The following is an 18,833-nucleotide window of genomic DNA, read 5'->3' as shown; positions in this document are numbered from 1 at the left end:
CTGAATATATTATAATCAAACCATCAAGACTCAAACAACAGAATCTTGAGGGGTACCTGAGTGGCTCATTTGTTTAGGTATCTGACTCTTGATTTTGGCTCAAGTCATGATCGCAAAGTTTGTGAGATCAAGCCCCACGTCCAGCTCTGCACGGACAGCATGGGGCCTGCTTAGGATTTTCTCTCTCTCTCCTGCTTTGTCCATCCCACAGTTCATATGTATGTGTGTTCTCTCTCTCAAAATAAATGAATAAACATTAAAAAAAACAAACAAACCCCAGGGCACTTGGGTGGTTCAGTCAATTAAGTGTCCAACTTCAGCTCAGGTCATGATCTCACAGTTTGTGAGCTTGAGCCTCACGTCAGGCTCTGTGCTGAGAGCTTGGAGCCTGGAGCCTGCTTCGGGATTCTGTGTCTCCTTCTGTTCATGCTCTCTCTCTCTCTCTCTCTCTCTCTCTCTCTCAAAAATAAATAAACCTTAAGGAAAAAAAACAGAATCTTGAAAATAACAAGAGAGATGTGATTCATCCCTTACAGGGATTCCCCTTACCCCCTGCCAAATTAAATGATTTCTCATCAGAAATCTTGGAGGCTTGAAAGCAGTGGAGGACATGTTAAAATGTGTTGAAAGACTGAAAACAGAGAATTCAAAATCCAGTAAAAGTATTCTTCAAAAACAAAGGAGAAATTAAGACTTCCCAGATCAATAAAGAGAATGAATAAAAGTTGGAGGACTCACTTATGGATTTCAAAACTTTTTATGCACAGTAATCAAGACTTTGCATAAAAACAGACATGTAAGCCAATGAACAAGAATTTAGAGTTTAGGGGGAAATCCTCACATCTATAGTCAGTTGATGCATGACAAGAATGCCAAGACAACTTACTGAAGAAAGAACAGGCTTGGGGTGCCGTGGTGGCTCAGTTGGTTAAACGTTTGACTCTTGATTTCAGTTCAGGTCATGATTGCACGGTTCGTGGGATCAAGCCCCAGAGAACCTCTCTCTGCCTCCCCACCATTCCCATGCTTGTGCGTGCACCCTCTCTTTCAAAATAAACATTAAAAAATAAAAAAAAATTATAGAAGGATATTATAAAAAATGTATGATAATAAATTGAAAACACTGATCAACTAGACAATTCTTAACCTCTAGACTGACTCAAGAGGGGAAAAAAATCTGATAAATCTAATAATTAATAAGAAAAATCAGTAGTCTAAAAGACCTAGAGTCCAAAAAACCAACACCAGAACCAAACCTCTACAGAGAGGAAAAAGGGGAAAGCACACTAACTTTGCAAATAAAATTTGCAAAATAAAATACAGAAGAATATCCTTGAAAGTAATTGCAGAGAAAAATGTTTTTTACTTATTTTTAAATAACATACTAAAAAGTATAAACCTTAAAGGAACCTAGGTAATTTATAGCATTGGAAAACACAGTACTTTTCAACACTGAAAACAATACTGAACCAAAATATTAATAAAAGAAATGAAATTAAAGTTCTACTGAGATACCATGTTAGATCCATTAGATTTGCAAAAAATCAACAAATCTGATTGGCAAAAAGATACTTCCATGTGGAAACAACACTGGTACAACCATTTGGACAATGGCAGTAAAGTTGAGAATACGTATGCCTCGTCTATGAGAAAGCAATTCCACTTCCAGCTATTATAAACTAAAGACATCTTCCATATGTGAATAGTGAACTATTTAGAAGTGTTCAAGCTTCAACAAAATTTTTATTGTTAGGAAAAAAAAAACGAATGTAAGTAAATAGCTATTAACAGAAGAAAGGATAAATTTTTATATTTATTCAAAATATTAATAAAGAAATGAAAATAACAAATTAGAATGTCATATATTAATCTTATTACATCCCAAAAAATGTTGTGAGAAAAAAGTAAAAGTTGCATGTGGTATGACAGCATTTATTTAAAGTTCAAAATATGTAATGGATACAAAATGTACAGGCAAAGCACAAAAATATACATATTACAGCTTTAGAATAGTGGTTAATTCTGAGATGTGAGAAGGTAGGATAGGATGAGAATGCATTAAAACATTATCTGCATGTTTAATTCCTTTCTTAAAAAAAAGCAGTTGGAGACATGTTAACATCTGTCATTTAATTGCTAAATAATATATGTGTTAAATCCCAAAGTAAAACATATAAAAATTATAAATTATTTTCTATACTTTCATGTATGAAATACTCCACAACTTAGAAAAATAAAGAATTAGGTAAAAGAGGAAAAGGTAAGTTCTGAGATATGAGAAGGTAGGACAGGAAATCAAGAGTCAGATGCTTAACCAACTGAGCCCTCAGGTATCCCTCTTTCCAATTTCTAATTTTAAAGTAAATTCTGGAAATACTAGACATATAAATAAACCTGACAGAGAGGTTAATATTAATTTACAAAGACATGCGAAAATACTTGTGTTTTTCTTGCTTCAACAGTATCTTAATCTATTTTATCATTTAACAAAATCTTTGCTAGGAAATCAGTGATATCCACCTGTTCTTGTATGTTGGAATTGTATGTTTATTTGTATCTGTATGTTAGAAGTGACTGTGTTCACATAATTATTAGTATATTTACTTTGTATCTTACATAAATAGCCTTTTCATATTTTTCTCCATGTTTCTTTTTTTTTTTTAAGTTTTATTTATTTAAGTAGTTTCTACACCCAAGATGGGGCTCAAACTCAAGACCCCAAGATCAAAAGTCGCACACTCTTCTGACTGATCCAGCCAGGTGCCCCTCACCATATTTATTTCTACAAGCTCTTTAAATATTTAGGATCATTATCCCTCTGTCCTGCTCAATATGAACACTAGGCCCAATGTGAGGCTTGACTTTTAATTTTGTAGGTTTATAAGAATCAAATCTTATATTGTTATGTAAATATAATCAACATTTTGTTTTTAATTCTCTTCATTTGCTCCTCTCCTTAGAAGATCTGACAATGATTAAACTTTCAAATCTATTATGTTTCCTTTTTTCTGTTGCCATAAACCTGTTCTGCTGTCTCTACTTCAAATAATGGTGACAAACTAAAAGCCCTAGAGCACCCCTGAACACTTCCCTTTAGGGAAAGTAGAGGAATCAGTGTTAATCAGGCTTAGAAGAGGGGCAGGCCATTCTCTGGCCTAATCACTTCCATGACCACCAATGCATCTTCCCTGAGAGCACCCTCAGAACCATAGGTTAGAGTGTGACTCTTGCTGCCTGGGCTTTACTGAAAGTTCAAACCTATTTCTTTCTGGAATCTCTGTAACATACAGTTTTATATCTGATGAGGTTTCAGTAAGACAATGCATTCGACAGTACACCATAAACTATAAAATGCTATATAAATATTACCATGAACACTAGTTAATAATAGGAGAGAAGGAATAAAAAAATTTTTAAATTTTGCTATGGAAGGAATACAACATGAGACAAAAATAAATTTACTAGAAATCTCACCGAAGATCCAGACCAGCTTCTTTCCAAAGTAAATCCATCAAGCGCAACATCTGGAGTGTCAACATATCTTGTCGTAAATCTAAGGGGGGAAAACTGTGCTTTATTATACATGCTTTCCATTTTATGTCTAATAACATTAATTCAAAATTAGCTAATTCAGACAGAACTAAAATCACTGACCAATACAGTGCTAGTATTTTCCCAAAATTTTGATGTTGAGCACACCTATTTTGTTAAATATAAGGTTTATCAGTTAGCATGTGCCTGTAACACTATTTCAGAAATTAAGGTAAATTTTTTTTTGAGCGAGAGGGAGAGTACGTGTGCTCGCACAAACAGGAGAAGGGCAGGGGGAGAGAGAGAATCCCAAGCAGACTCCACTCTCAGTGTGGAGCCTGATGCAGGGCTGGATCCCACAACTCTGGGACCATGACCTGAGCCAAAATCAAGAGTCGGACACTCAAATGACTGAGCCACCCAAGCACTCCAGGGTAAATAATATTTTTAATTAGGGGCACCTGGCTGGCACAGGCAGCAGAGCAAGTACTCTTGATCTCAGGGTCATGAGTTTGTGCCCCACAAACTCACGGTGAGTGTAGAGGTTACTTTAAAAAATAATAATTTTTAATTGTTTACCATGTGTAAGCTACAATACTGATTGTGTGGATGCTGTAATACTGTATAATACAGTAATGGCTATATACAACACCCACACAATTCACAATGCTAATTTTTTTCTTTCCTGGTTGTGTTTAGGGATGCACAGAAAATTCTTAAGAATTATATAAGAAATTGAATGACGGATTACAGAACTGTAACAGTTGATTTTTTTTTTTAATTTTTAAGTATTTTATTTATTTCTGAGAGAGAGAGAGAGACAGACAGACAGACAGACAGCATGAGCAGGGGAGGGTCAGAGAGAGAGGGAGATAAAGAATCTGAAACAGGCTCCAGGCTCTGAGCTGGCTGCCAGCACAGAGCCCGATGCGGGGCTCAAACCCACGAACCGCGAGATCAAGACCTGAGGTAAAGTTGGACGTTTAACCGACTGAGCCACCCAGGTGCCCCTGTAATCGCTGATTTTATTTATTATCATATCCAAGGATAATTTTGAGGTAACAGAGGGCTTTGAAAGTATTGACTTACATAATAACATTTATATCATCAAGTAGGATTAGATGTCTAGCAAAACACGACAAGTTCTTTTTAAAATAGTTATAAGCACATAGTATGTTAAGCATATTTACTTATGTACCTTTTATTCTTTTTAATAAACCCAACATACAAATACTATAATCCTTATGATCATGAAGAACCTGAAGCTCAGTGAATTTTACTTGACTTGGCTGAAATCATGTAACTAATGAGTGGTGGCTGTCATAACTGCCTTCTGGTTGGTGTAATCACCTCAGAGGAATTTCCTTTCAAAAATGTAAGTCATTAAGATATTTTAATTAAAATATAAAACTATGCTATCAATATCAAAATTGCTATCACTGAAACAGAATGTATAAATATACTATTGAAAACACTGTACTTCACAAGCTTCTTACCAAAGAATTAGGCAGACTGTATTCTGTAGGAAAAAAAGATTTATTAGAACAATGCATGTAAGTAAGCTGTAAAAGAGGGAATAAAAGAGATTTATAGGACATGCCAAATTCAACCTTACGACCATTGATAGCTACCTCTGGGCTTGCATCTGTTACACATTTATACATCACTTTTTAGGTAAAACTGACAACAAATGAAAGATACTAAAAATTTTGATACTGTAAAAATCTCAGTACATACCATCACCATTTTTAAAAATCACTCCAACTGAATCCTCACCAAACACTTTGTTGTTGTAAACGAGCCACAAAGGCTTCATTTTGGAATCCATGTATTTACACTTCTCAACACTGAAATCAAACAAGGGAAAAATTAGCCCACTTCAACTTAGAGAAATGGCAAATTTTGCCATGATACATTGGGCTTGGGGAAAACCTTCATGTATTTACACTTCTCAACACTGAAATCAAACAAGGGAAAAATTAGCCCACTTCAACTTAGAGAAATGGCAAATTTTGCCATGATACATTGGACTTGGGGAAAACCTTCACCTGTTCCAATCAGGTCTACAAAAGTTAGAACTAGAACACTTCCTTTTGGTAAAAAAAGACAACTGGGTTGACAGCTTTGGTTGGTCTGTAGTGATGCCAGATAGGCTAGACTGAAAATCCCGATTTGTCCTGCTCACTACCTATATTTAAAATTCTTCCTTTTCTTTCTTTATTCTTCCTTAATTTTATGTTATTACAGATAGTCAATAAAAACCAGATCATATCATTAGATTAAAATTAGGAATATTATAAATTCATTTTTTATTTCTTAAAGATGGATCAATTTTGAATACTAATTCAAGTGGATATACATCATTACTTTTCTATTATTACTTTTGAAGGGAATGATAAAGTGAGAAATAGTTTTCCAAATCAATTTAAGATCTTATTTTGAAATAGGAAAATAAATTAGTTAATAATCTATTATGGTCACCAACACTTTGCACACACAGGATGCTCAACCCTTAGAAACCAGTAACATAGAAAACAAATTTAATCACATACAACTGAAAGGAAAACACCTTATAATAACTTTCATGAATCACACAGTTAATTTAGCTAGTAGGCATACATCCCAGTGCACACAAAAATAACCTCTGAGAAATTTAAGAGTTTCCTTCTTTAAATATACAGTTCTTACTGGGGCTAACAGCTAGCCCGATTGCTCCTGCAAGGCGGTCACTCAGAAATTCTTTCTGCATTGCTATTTTTATGGAAAAGCCACTGAGCACAGCAAGATGGTCACTTACTAGAGTTCTGAGAGGATGACACAAGGATTCAGAGGCGACTGCAGGTCAGAGAGGGCTTCCCGGTAAGCATTCTGTTTTAAACAAGTATGCATGGCCTCCTTCCCTTTGGCTCTGTTTAACTTCATTGCATTCAGTTTGATTAAACTATTTAAAGTTTTTAATTTATTGAGTGCTTCAACCTGAAAAATAAATTTCCCCACCAACAAAATTTATTTATGGTTAAAAACAATATAAAGTACTATAGTATCATGCAATCATATTAATAACTACTCCTTTCCTCTCCTCTACATAAACCCTCAACACCAGCCAAAAAGGTAAAATCAGTGCTCAGCTTATGACAAACATATCAGATACAACAAAACTAAAAAACTTATTTTTATCACTTGTTACTTAAAGCACCATTTTCCAAATGTTCTTCAATCCTTTTCTTAAATAAAATCTTAAAAATCAGAGAAAATTAAAGGGACAGAGATTGTGGGTAAGAAGATGACACTTAGAGTACTCAGAACTCTGCAGCTCACTTAGTAATAGAATTCTAAACACAATCTGATCCACTCCATTTGGCCAATTCCATAGGAGAAGAGGAAAGTCTATGTACAAGTCATCCCGGGGATCCTGCCATTCAGCTTTAACATCTCGTTCTTGTCATCACTCTGGTGTGATATCTTCTCAATATATTCTCTTACCATGAATAGTACAGTTAAATGAATTACTGTGTAATAAAATAAATATGAATATAGATAATAGTATTTGTTGTCCAAGTCTATAGTACTTGTTTGTAAGAAGTAACTCTGGCTATCAAAACTTATGCAAATAAAAAAATTGATGCAATTAGTACAAGATCAACAGTGCCCAAATGAATCAAAACCACTGTGTTTAAAAGTCAACTTCACTGTTTAATAACTGAGGTCTTTCCATGTCGTGCTATGCAAAAATCCATTAGAAACAGCCTTGGGCAACCATAAGTCATAAGAAGGGGTATTTTATTTTGTTATTATGTCATTAAAACTGAAACAGCTTGTTAATATAAACACATTTATATTAACATGTAAATTATATATAACAAGCATATAAAACATGTATATGACAAACATGAACACCTTGGCTTGAACTTCCATGAATAGGAGATTTATTTTACATGTTTTCATTTTTGAACTTTGCTTCTATGAAAAGAAACCACTAAGACTCTGTAGGGATGTGAATTCAGTCATGCAGTTTTTATAGACAGGCTGAGGGCTTGCTCACAGGAAACTGGAAGGTTCTATGTAGCTTGATGAAAATCGAGATGGCTGAAGCTTGCCAAGTTAGCCACAGACACTCCATTTCTCAACAGTTTCAGGAGCTGTACAAACACTGGTGAAAAGGGAACCAGTTGAAAAACAGACTGTGCAAACAGGAACTTTTTGAAGTATTTCAAATTTGAATTTTTCTATGTTTGTACAGTTGCGAATTTCAGGCCCCATCACTAACTGTATTGATATCCATTTCCTGGAATAGTGTCCTGAATACCCACATGGTCATAAATCAAAAACTTTAAGTGTTTAAACACCCTGTCTTTTCATAGGTTTACAGCAATAACAAGAACTGGCATTAAACGTACCATCTCCCTCTTGCTATTCATCAGTCATGAGTAAAACTGTAATCACTTATATGTCATATGTTCACTGTTATAGAAGTCAAACTGAGATTGGGGCACCCAGGTGGCTCAGTGGGTTAAGCATCAGACTCTTGATTTTGGCACAGGTCATGGTCTTACAGTTTGTGAGATCAAGCCCTGCACAGGAGTCTTTGCTGACAGCACAGAGTCAGCTTGGGATTCTTCCTCTCCCCCTCTCTGTCCTTCCCCTGCTCAATCTCTCTCACTCAAAATAAATAAATAAACTTTAAAAAAAAAAAAAGTCAAGATAAGGTTCCCAGAGAACCAAGAAAATGTACAATGTGGTTTGATCATGAGTGAGGTCAATTCATGAAGAAGGACCTCATCAAGTGGGGCCTCACAAGCTTTGGTAAAAGTTCAGGGGAGATCCTCTCTACATGCTAGGTGAGATGCTCCTGGATTCATTAATCAATTAATAAAGCCAATTAGATCTTAAAATTCACTCAGTTGAAATTTTTGTGGCAGCTTCAAGAATAGAAACACAGGTATGGTACCATAAACCCTTTTGAATTTACTGTCTTTCTCACCATTTCCCTCTCAGTTCTGAGCTCTGCTCTCTTTGTACCAAGCTCCTGATCTAACTGGTTTTCCTTTACAGGGCAGTCAGATTGAGTTGGCAGGCAGATGTGCCCAGAGCTAAGCCCCTAGCCTTTCAGAACACAATTTCCCAGGTGGAAAACCCCAAGCCTCAGTTCTGTCCCTGGATTCTACACTGGAAACTGCTGACAGTTTAAAAGTCTTCAATTCTCCCATTTGTTTGAAATCCTTCCCCAGATTCTATGTTGGGAACTGCTGGAGGCAGCTGAGGTTCTCCATTTTATTTGGAATTAGTCCATCCTCCATATCCCTTGGCATTTGCTGGCTTATCCCTTCTACAGTCTGAGGTTCCACAGGAATTAGTGGTGCATACAGACCCTTTCTTGGCCAGGACACAGTAACATCTCTCAGTTACTGTGGTATAATAAAATGCACATAATTTTTGGTCTTGTTTTGTATAGATAAAGGCTACTCCTAACAGAGATCTCAGAGGTCAAAAAGCTGCAAAAAAAATGGGACAAGCAGTCAAAGGCTGTTAGAGCATCTGCCACTTCAAGAAGACTCCTGTAACAGGGTAAGTTGGTCATGAAACAGGTTAGACTGACACTAGGTCGCCTGTCAACATCAAGAAAGTTTTTGTGCAATAAGGTACACTGTAAACACACCATAATTCCCAACCCCACCACATGTCTCTCTTATGTATTAGTTTAACTCTAAGAAACCTGAAGGTCTAGCTAAAACAAACAGGATCCCATAGATTTAGAGTTGACCACATCACTTTCTAACTCAACTGCTTATTTTATGTCTAAGAATTACATGTAGGGGCACCTGGGTGGCTCAGTCAGTTAAGTGTCCAACTCTTGGTTTTGGCTCAGGTCATGATCTCACAGTTCGTGAGTTCAAGCCCCGCATCAGGCTCCATGCTGACCAGGTGGACCCTGCTTGAGATTCACTCTCTCCCTCTCTCTCTGCCCCTCCCCTGCTTGCTCTGTCTCTCTCTCAAAAATTAAATTAAAAAAAAAAAAACTATTTAAAAAAATGATTTACATGTAGAGGCCACTTTTAGACAACAGGCTTGAGCAATGGAATGTAAAGCAAGGCAAAAAGCCACTTAGCTGAATACAGACAGACTCATCAGGTGACCCACCTCAAATTCCATAAGCCCTAACTGACCAATGGGCTACTTATAAACAGGCAGAGTTTCCAAAAAAGAGAAAATTCTATAGGTCCCCATACCTTCTCACCTTCCTCCTCTAAAAACAACCCTCACCTACTACCTCATTGCAGACAGTCTCTCCTTTGCTGTCCTGCCAGCCTCTCTCTTACTCATTAAGCTTCTATTTCCTTTGTTCTGCCTGAGGTGAATCCTTTCACCACCCTGAACTACTCACCCAATCATCGCCCCACATTTGGGGGGCCCCCTTCCAATCAGGAAAGACACCACAGTACAGTCCAGGAAATTTCAGATAGCTAATAAAATGGCAAAAATCTTACCAATGAAAACCTAAAAAGATAATGGCCAATATGTGGAGATTTCCAATGAGGGAAGACATTTAGGAAATTCACTTAAAAGCAAGCATTCCCAAATTAAACAAATAGAATGGGATATCCACTTTTTAGTTTGCAAAAATCTCTAGAAGGTTTCAAAATTCCAAAATAGTTTCATTGAAAGATTTATTGTAAAAGGCTAATGAAAAACTAAAGAAAGAAAGTCTTTAAAACAGAAAGCATAAAAGTGACAGCATTCCTACTGCCATCCTCTATCCTATATTTGAGTATCCATTCTAATAACCCTCTATCTGAACTGCTTTTTCTAAAAATACTATTAAACAGTTAACTTATAAAATAAGACCACCTGAGGCTAAGGGCCATTCTCTTCAGGTATCTGTCACATCTTCCTCAAAGGCGGAACTAAGGGCCCACAGTCAAAGAATTTCTTAAACCAGGGAGGATCCTGAAAATTTTTGTAAAGAGATTACCTCTGGAGCCCAGTCAAGAAAGGGATATTTCACATTGTCCCTTTCCTTCCAGTTCCTGACCAACTGGTTATTGATCCTTTCTCTCCCAGAGAAAGCTACTATGTCCTTCTTGCTGGTCTTGTTTCATATCCTAAGAACTTGGCTTGACTTTCTGCTCACCTGAGATACGCAAGTTGTTCTTTCTTTTGGCTATCTTTAGGAGTGACCCTAGATCTTGTGAAGACAAGCTCTTTTGCATTCACTTTGAAGGTGCCTCCTAGGTCCATGAGATTGTTTAATACTGCCAGAGACAGTTAACTGTCAAGGCTGAAATCTTACAAGATATTTTAAAGGACTTAATAACTTTACGATCAGAAATCTGGCCAAACTGGAAGATAATATTCAGAACCTGATAGGAATTTTTTAAGGCCTCTCCCCTAAGCTAGATTGGAAGCTGATATTCAGAGCCTGTTAGGAATTTTTTAGGTGTTCTCTCCTACACTTACCCACAGGGAAAGAAAAACAATTTAACATAGGTGGATAGGTGTGTCAACCCTTTGATATAACTTAGGCAATAACCCAAGTCTTTAAGGAATTAAAAACAGCTGTCCTTGTTTTACAAACCTAGTCTTTACAGGACCAGAGATATAGCTCCAGAAACAACTCAAAATCCACCAATACTTTTTACCAAACCCCAAATTGCCCCCTATTTATTTCAATAGGCTTGGAAGTATTATAAATTCTGGTCTTTTTTTTTTTTTAATGTTTTTATTTATTTCTGAGAGAGAGAGAGACAGCATGAGCAGGGGAGGGTCAGAGAGAGGGAGATACAGAATCTGAAGCAGGCTCCAGGCTTTGAGCTAGCTGTCAGCGCAGAGCCCGACGCAGGGCTTGAATCTACGAACCATGAGATTATGACCTGAGCTGAAGTCGGACACTTAACTAACTGACTGAACCACCCAGGGGCCCCTTAAGAGAACAAAAGTTATAGGAAAAGATTGCATTTTTTCTCCTGTGCTTTTACGATATAAATGTTGTACGAGAGTGTTCTCCATAATTCTTATCTAGACCATCTCTTTGACATGTAAACTTCAGGGAGGTAACTCTTGAATTTTCTTTTTAAAGTTTTATTTATTTCTGAGAGAAAGAGAGACAGCGTGAGTGGGGGAGGGTCAGAGAGAGAGGGAGACACAGATCTGAAGCAGCCTCCAGGCTCTGAGTTAGCTGCCAGCACAGAGCCCGACACGGGGCTAGAACCCACGAACCGTGAGATCATGACCTGAGCTGAGGCCGGATGCCCAACCGACTGAGCCACCCAGGCACCCCAACTGAGCCAACCAGGCATCCCAATTCTTATCAGAAGGGAAAAAGAGGTCATCTGGAACTTGACTCAAAGACAAGACTCTTCTCCACAAGTACTAGAAAAGTTGTAATCACCTAAGTAGGTAACCTGATCTTATTCCATCTATCAGAAAAATAATTTAGAACCAACTATTTTTTATAAGCAGTGACTTTTTTTGTATTATTGTATCTAATCCATCGTAGTAATTTAAAGCTATAAGCTATAAGGTCTCTGCTTGCTTCCATCTGTGTTGGTGCGTGTGTGCAGACATATGTTTTACATGTGTGGTATTTTCTACCTCTAAATGGTACTGCCAAAATTAATTTGTAAAAAAGCTCTGTCTAAATGGCTTTTAAAAAACCAAGCACTTACATAAATTTAGTCTTCACAATATTCTCAGAAATAATATAATAGAAACTATCCTAAAAGTCTAGAGCAAGTTCACATGCTCTAGAGCAACTTTTGTTAAATTAAAGCAAGTTTAATAAGTTCATTGGTTGACTGGAAACAGACATATCTTTAGAATTATCAACACTGAATATAATGTAGATTATCAACTTTTATTCCACCTGAACTTACTAGCTAAATTCATGTATTTCTGTTTTAATCTGTTAGCAAAAAATAATTTAGGACAATGGCTGTTGTTGTCTAATGTCTCAAGAAGTTTTGATGGGTAAAATAAACATAATTGTTGAGAACAAATGATTTAAACAGATATTAAGTGGAATAAGAGATAATAAAGTTTTTAGCAAGACTTATATTTTACTGTACGTATACTTAAAAATAGCTTCCAAATCTCTGGTAACTTGAAACATTAGAGCTCTGCTAAGTTAAAATAAATATAATAGAAATCTATTGAATATTTAGATCACTTCCAAATAAGAAAATACCAAACCATTTATTATTAAACATGGGTTTATCTAATTTTGGCTTATTACAGAGAAACTAAAAGATATTTGGATGTGTTAGTGCACTGGAAAATTGAAGAAAGCCTATGATTCTAGAAATTATGAAACGTATTCATGAATTTGCAAATCTAAAAAATGCTGGCATAACAGTTGATAATTCCTTACTTCTTAGTTTTCACTAGGAACTAAGGTTTCTAAGGGTTAAGAATTCTTTCTTTGAAGGGGCACCTGAGTTAAGCATACAACTTTGGCTCAGGTCATGATCTCTGCTGTCAGCCAGGAGTCCCACTTGGCAATCCTTTGTCTCCTTCTTACTGCCCCCTTCCTCGTGTGTGTGCTCTCTCTCTCACAAATAAATGTTAAAATAAAAAGAATTTTTTAAAAATTGTTTTGAGAGAGAAGGCATGCACAAGCAGGGGAGGGGCAGGGAGCGAGGAAGAGAGAGAATCCCAAGGAAGCTTCATACTGGCAGCACAGAGCCCTATGTGGGGCTTGAATTCACAAACCGTAAGATCACGACCTGAGCCAAAATCAAGACTCACATGCTTAACTGAGTAAGCCACCCAGACACCTCTAAAGGTTAAGAATTCTAATTAATATATGCAATTAAAACTACATAAATAGAGGAAAGATCTCCATATGCAAACAAAGCAAAATGTGTGTTTTTGGTAAAAGGTTTGAGAAATGAATATACATTTTTGAGGGAAAAAAATTGTAGAAAGTTTGTGAAAGAAGAAACCTTTGGAAAGGAATTTTATGTGTGATCAGGACTAAGATTGGAATGAATAAGTTTTAATATAAAAAAGTAAGCGGTGCAAAATTAGATTTGATTTTCTTTCTGTTAAAATGACAAACGTTTTAGTTGTTTTTTACTTTTAGTCTACTTTTGATAATAGATTGTAGAAGTTTCTTTACGTTTAAGTGATCTGCCTAGAAAACAAAGATACTGTGTTTTATCAAAATAATTTCTTGTGGTTGCTGTCTTTATCAGGTCTTTGATTACTTAGGAAAACTGAACATTCTCAATATTAAAAGAGCTAAGTCCAAGAAAATCTAAATGAGCCCCTAACTTTTCACAAGCAAAATAAGACATCTCAGTGGGCAACTTCTCTGAAGTTACATGGTTGAGTTAGAAAGTACTACCAGGAGGCTTTCATGATTTAGGATTCACTCCTCTGCTTAGGGATAAATGTAAATGAGCCTATGATCAGGTACTTCTCGGCAATTCTTGAAATTATTGCAGAATCTGGTGCTAAAGCAAAAGAGGCCCAACAACCATCTTTAGACTCTTGGCCAAAGTTGTTCTTGATAGTAGGCCGGCCTTCGATTATCTTTTAGCTGAGCAAGAGGTACCTCTGTTATGACCAACACCACCTGCTGTATCTGGATTAACATTTCTCAGGAAGTGGAAACTCAAGTTACATAAGATTACTGAGCAAGCCACTTGGCTTAAAAAGGTCACTCCTTCAACAGGATCTTTCTTTGTTTGGTTTGGGTCTTGGGGACCACGACTCCAGAGTGCACTGGGAATTTTCCTGCTTATACTTAGCTTAATAATCTTTCTGGTACACTGTATTCTCTCACAAATTTTAAATGCATGTTTGCAGCCACTAATCATCAAACAAATGAACTCCTTAACACTAGAATGTCAAACAAAGAACAAGGAGAACAACTGACTTCCATAACCTATGAATACCACAGGAATTAAGCAAAAACATCATAACCTATGGATAATGGATACCACACAAAAGGAACAATAAAAACTATGAGAACTCAGAACAGTAGCTGATAGTGGTGCTAATGCCTTAAATCTTGATCACATCTCTCTGCTGAGCTGAGAGCCTGATCAAAGGGGACATGTTAAAAGAAAAATGACAGGCCCAAAATTCTAGGCCAAGTCATCAAACTGGGGCTTAATACCTAACCTAACTGCAATTTCAACCTTCCCCAGAAGTGTAGTCCTAACAGTCAGTCAGGAATTTTCTGGTCAGCACCAATAAGGTAATCTGTCACATGCTGCATATTAAGAGCATATTTACAAATAAAGCTCTGTCATCCAAAGTCAAGATCCCAGCCTGGGAAGGTGAATCTGGATGTGGGCAGGTCTTGACACTGCGTGAACCCCAAGACAGCAGCTCCCTGTGCAGAAGGGAAAGTGTCCCCCACTATGTGCTCCTGAAGACAGACACATCCTTTCTGAAGCAGATTTACCTCAGACTTTCCACCACACTTCACTTCTGCCTTATTGAGTATGTTTGACTGGGCAAGACAAAAGCCTGTGACATGGGCTCTGCAGGCAGTAGATGAGGCCCCTTGTCACTCCTGAGCTGTCCCGTCTGAGGGGAGGCAGCTGCTGCTGGTAGGTTTGAGAAACACCTCAAAGGAAAATGAGGAAATCCACCTAATAAGGGAAGGTGACTTTCCTAAAACAATCATTTCTTTCCTTTTGCTAACTGTTCCACTACATCTCTGCCTATAAAATCCTTCTTTTATGCATGGCTCCTCCAAGTCCCCTCTACTAGATTAGCTAGATGGGATACTGCCTAATTCATGAATCAATTAATAAAGCCAATTAAATGGTAAAAAAAAAAAAGGGGGGGGGAGAAAGGGAGTTATTCTCCATGCAATGAAAATTACTTTAGAAATCTTAATAATAGAAATGACATAATCCATCTATATTTTTAAAATATCACTTTATTTGCTGTGCAGAGAAGGGTGTACATGTGCAAGCATGGAAACAAGCGGTGCAATTTAAGGGGTTAATGAAGACATCCAGGTGAGAAAAGATAATGAATTGGACTAGGACAATAGCCATGAACACAAGAGACATTGATAGGTATGAGATATATTTAAGAAGGCTATAAAATTAAAGTGACTAGGGGCGCCTGGGTGGCTCAGTTGGTTAAACGGCTGACTTTAGCTTAAGTCATGATTTCACAGTTCGTGGGTTCAAGCCCCGCATCATGCTCTCTACTATCAGCATGGAGCTTGTTTCAGATCCTATGTCCCTCTCTGTCTCTGCCCCTCCCCTGCTTATCCTCTCTCTTTGTGTCCCTCTCAAAAATAAATAAACTTAGGAAAAAAAATTAAGGGGGCTAATAGTATCCATTTCATATAGCTATGAAGAATGGCCCATAATAAATGGTGAGTAAATGTTAGCTATTATTACCACCATTAATGGGCTTTCCAAAAGAGAGGGATCAGATAATAGTTGTCTTAACATGAATGAAAAATCATATATATAATATAAATCATCTGCAAAAAGCTATGGGAGTTCCTTTGGTAATCCAAATGAGTCAGAAAACTATAATGGAACTGGTAACTACTACAAGGATCTTATATAAAATAGGGTGGGACACAAGAGAGGTACAGGAATGAATAAGTAAAGAGTGAGGAAACAAATGGCCTTCAAATGAGATCAAGAGGTTGGAAAATGTAGCAAGCTAGGAGAGTATCTGCCATGAGGAAAAAGCAATGTACCAAAAAGCAAAGTCTGGGAGTGATATTTTAATTCTATAAAATACTTCAGTCAAGAGGTGCCTAGGTGATTTGTCAGTTAAGCATCCAACTTCGTACTCAAGTCATGATCCCACGGTTCATGAATTCGAGCCCTGCATCAATCGGACTTTGTGCTAAAAGCTCAAAGCCTGGAGCCTACTTCAGACTCTGTGTCTCAGTCTCTCTGCCCTGCCTCCACTAGCACTGTTGTGTGTGTCTCTCTCTCAAAAATAAACATTAAAAAAAATTTTAATAAATAAATAATAAAATATTTCAGTCGAGTAGACTGAATACACCTATTTCAGGTTATATCAGCTAGATGAAACTACCTTGCTAATAACTTCCTAGTTACATACAGCTTATAGTCTGATGTTTACACCCAGACAATAATCAACACCTGTGGTAAAACCTTCAGGACTCCTTTCTCTAACATGCACCCAGAGACTAAAGTTGATAATTCCCCCCAATGTTTTCATCAGAGCTAAGATGCATATTATTTCCCTGGCCTCTCCAAAGGGGCCTGTGGCCTTTTATCACCCTAACTGCATACTGGGGAAAAGGAAATAATCAGACTTTCTGAAACTTCTAGACATTGGCTCTGAAATGATACTAATTTCAGGAGACCCAAAATATCACTGAGGTCCACCAGACAGAGTGGGTCCCCAAACCCATCCTCTGGTTATTTCTCTAATACTAGAATGCATAGTTGAAATAGATATACGCAACAGCTGGCAGAATCCCCATATTGGTTCCCTGACCTATGGAGTGAGGGCTGTTTTGGTGGGAAGCAGAGTTATTATAAGGTCTTATACCTCAGAAAACAGTAAACCAAAAGCAGTAACCTATTCACTGAACAGGTGAGTGCCATCATCAAGGACTTGAGAGATACAGGAGTGGTGATTCACAACCCCACTCATCTTGCCTATCTGGCCTGTACAGATGACAGATGGGACTTGGAATATTTCAGTGGATCATCCTAACATTAACTAGTGGTGTACCAAAAATGGTTTTGTTGCTTGAACAAAGTAACACATCCCTGGCATGTGGTATACACCTATTAATCTAACAAATGCTTTTCCCTCCACACCTGTCAGTAAGGAACCACAAGAAGTTTCCTTAATCTGTTGAGGCCAATATTACACTTTCAATGCCCCATCTCAGAAGTGTATCAACTCTCCAGCCCTTCGTCATAATTGACTTTGCAAGGATCTTGACTGCCTCTCCCTTTATTAAGATACCACTCTGGCACCTTTTGGATACATTGGACTGATCAAACTTGGTGAGTAAGAAAAAGCAACTACTTTAGCTCTGGAGAAATTTTTATGTCAAAAGGTGGAAAATAAATCCAACAAAAATTTGGGGCCTTTTATCTCAGTGAAACTCCTAGGGTTCAACTTGTGTGTTGGGGCATATAAAGATATCCCTTCTAAGGTGAAGAATAATTTGTTGCTCTGACCCCTCCTAGGACCAAAAATGAGGTACAATGGCTAGTGAGTCTCTTTGGATTGTAAAGGCAACATACTGCTCATGTGGGTAATGTGATGCAGCCTGTTTACTGAGTGACCTAAAAGGTGCTAGTTTTGAGTGTGATCCCAAACAAAAGAAAGCTCTGCAATGAGTCCCAATTGCTGTGCAACCTGGTGTGCTACTTGGCCCATATGATCCAGTAGGTCTAATGGTGCCTAAACTTGTCAGTGGCAGACAGAGATGCTATTTGGAGCCCTTGGAAGGCCCCTCAAAATAAATCAAAGCACAGTTTCTAAGAATTTCGAAAAAGACACCTGCCATCTCCTATAGAGAAGTACTCTCCTTTAGAGAAACAGCTTGGTTTGCTACTGGGATTTAGTAGAGACCGACTGCTTAACCATCGGCTACCAAGCGAGCAAGTGACCTGAACTGCCCATTATGAAGTGGGTGTTACCTGATCCACCAAGCCATAATGATGGGTAAGTAATATAGTTCTCCATCTTCAAATGAAGTAGTATATATAAGACTGGGCCTGAGCAGGCCCTGAAGGCACAATAAGTTATATGAAGAAGTGACTCAAATGTCCATGGTTTCCTCTTCTTGCTACATAACCTTCTCTTTCCCAGCCTGCACCGATGTCCTCACAGGGAGCTCCCTTCGATCAGTTAACATAGGAAGAGAAGACTCAAGCACGCTTTAGAAATGGCTCTACACAGTATGTAAACATCACGGGAAAGTAGACAACTACGGAACTACAGGCCCTTTCTGAAACAATTCTGAAGGACAATGGTGAAGTGAAATCCTCCCCGTGGGCAGAACTTTGGAAAATGCACCTCACTGTTTCACTTTGCTTGAAAGGAGAAATGGCCATATATGCAATTATATACCTGTTCATGAGCTGTGACCAAAGCCTGGGCTATGGCCAAGGACATAGAAGGAACATGACTGGAAAATTAGTGACAAAGAAATCTGGGGAAGAGATATAGGAAAGACTTCTTTGAAGAGGAGAAGGAAGGAAGGAAGGAAGGAAGGAAGGAAGGAAGGAAGGAAGGAAGGAAGGAAGGAAGGAGGGAGGGAGGGAGGGAGGGAGGGGGGGAGAGGGAGGGAGGGGAGGAAGGAAGGAGAGAGGGAAGGAGGA

The 18,833-nt window shown here is 37.7% G+C and overlaps 1 protein-coding gene across 5 annotated transcripts in view; it reads right to left on the bottom strand.

Moving 5' to 3' along the window:
* PIK3CB (phosphatidylinositol-4,5-bisphosphate 3-kinase catalytic subunit beta) overlaps nt 1-18,833 on the bottom strand; it is a 164,462-nt gene that overhangs the window by 14,748 nt on the left and 130,881 nt on the right. For all 5 annotated transcript variants that reach the window (XM_039218206.1, XM_039218208.1, XM_039218209.1 and 2 more), the window contains 3 exons: nt 6,329-6,507; nt 5,269-5,378; nt 3,475-3,553 (listed from right to left, as the gene is read on the bottom strand). In XM_039218206.1, the coding sequence (XP_039074137.1) occupies nt 3,475-3,553; nt 5,269-5,378; nt 6,329-6,507 (368 nt within the window). The remainder of the gene's footprint in view (nt 1-3,474; nt 3,554-5,268; nt 5,379-6,328; nt 6,508-18,833) is intronic.

The sequence above is a fragment of the Hyaena hyaena genome, unplaced genomic scaffold (assembly GCF_003009895.1).
Source record: "Hyaena hyaena isolate Hyena2069 unplaced genomic scaffold, ASM300989v1 scaffold_745, whole genome shotgun sequence".
NCBI classification, from domain to species: Eukaryota; Metazoa; Chordata; class Mammalia; order Carnivora; family Hyaenidae; genus Hyaena; species Hyaena hyaena.
The sequence above is the reverse complement of the archived record's forward strand: the minus strand, read 5'-3'. Positions and strand labels throughout refer to the sequence as shown.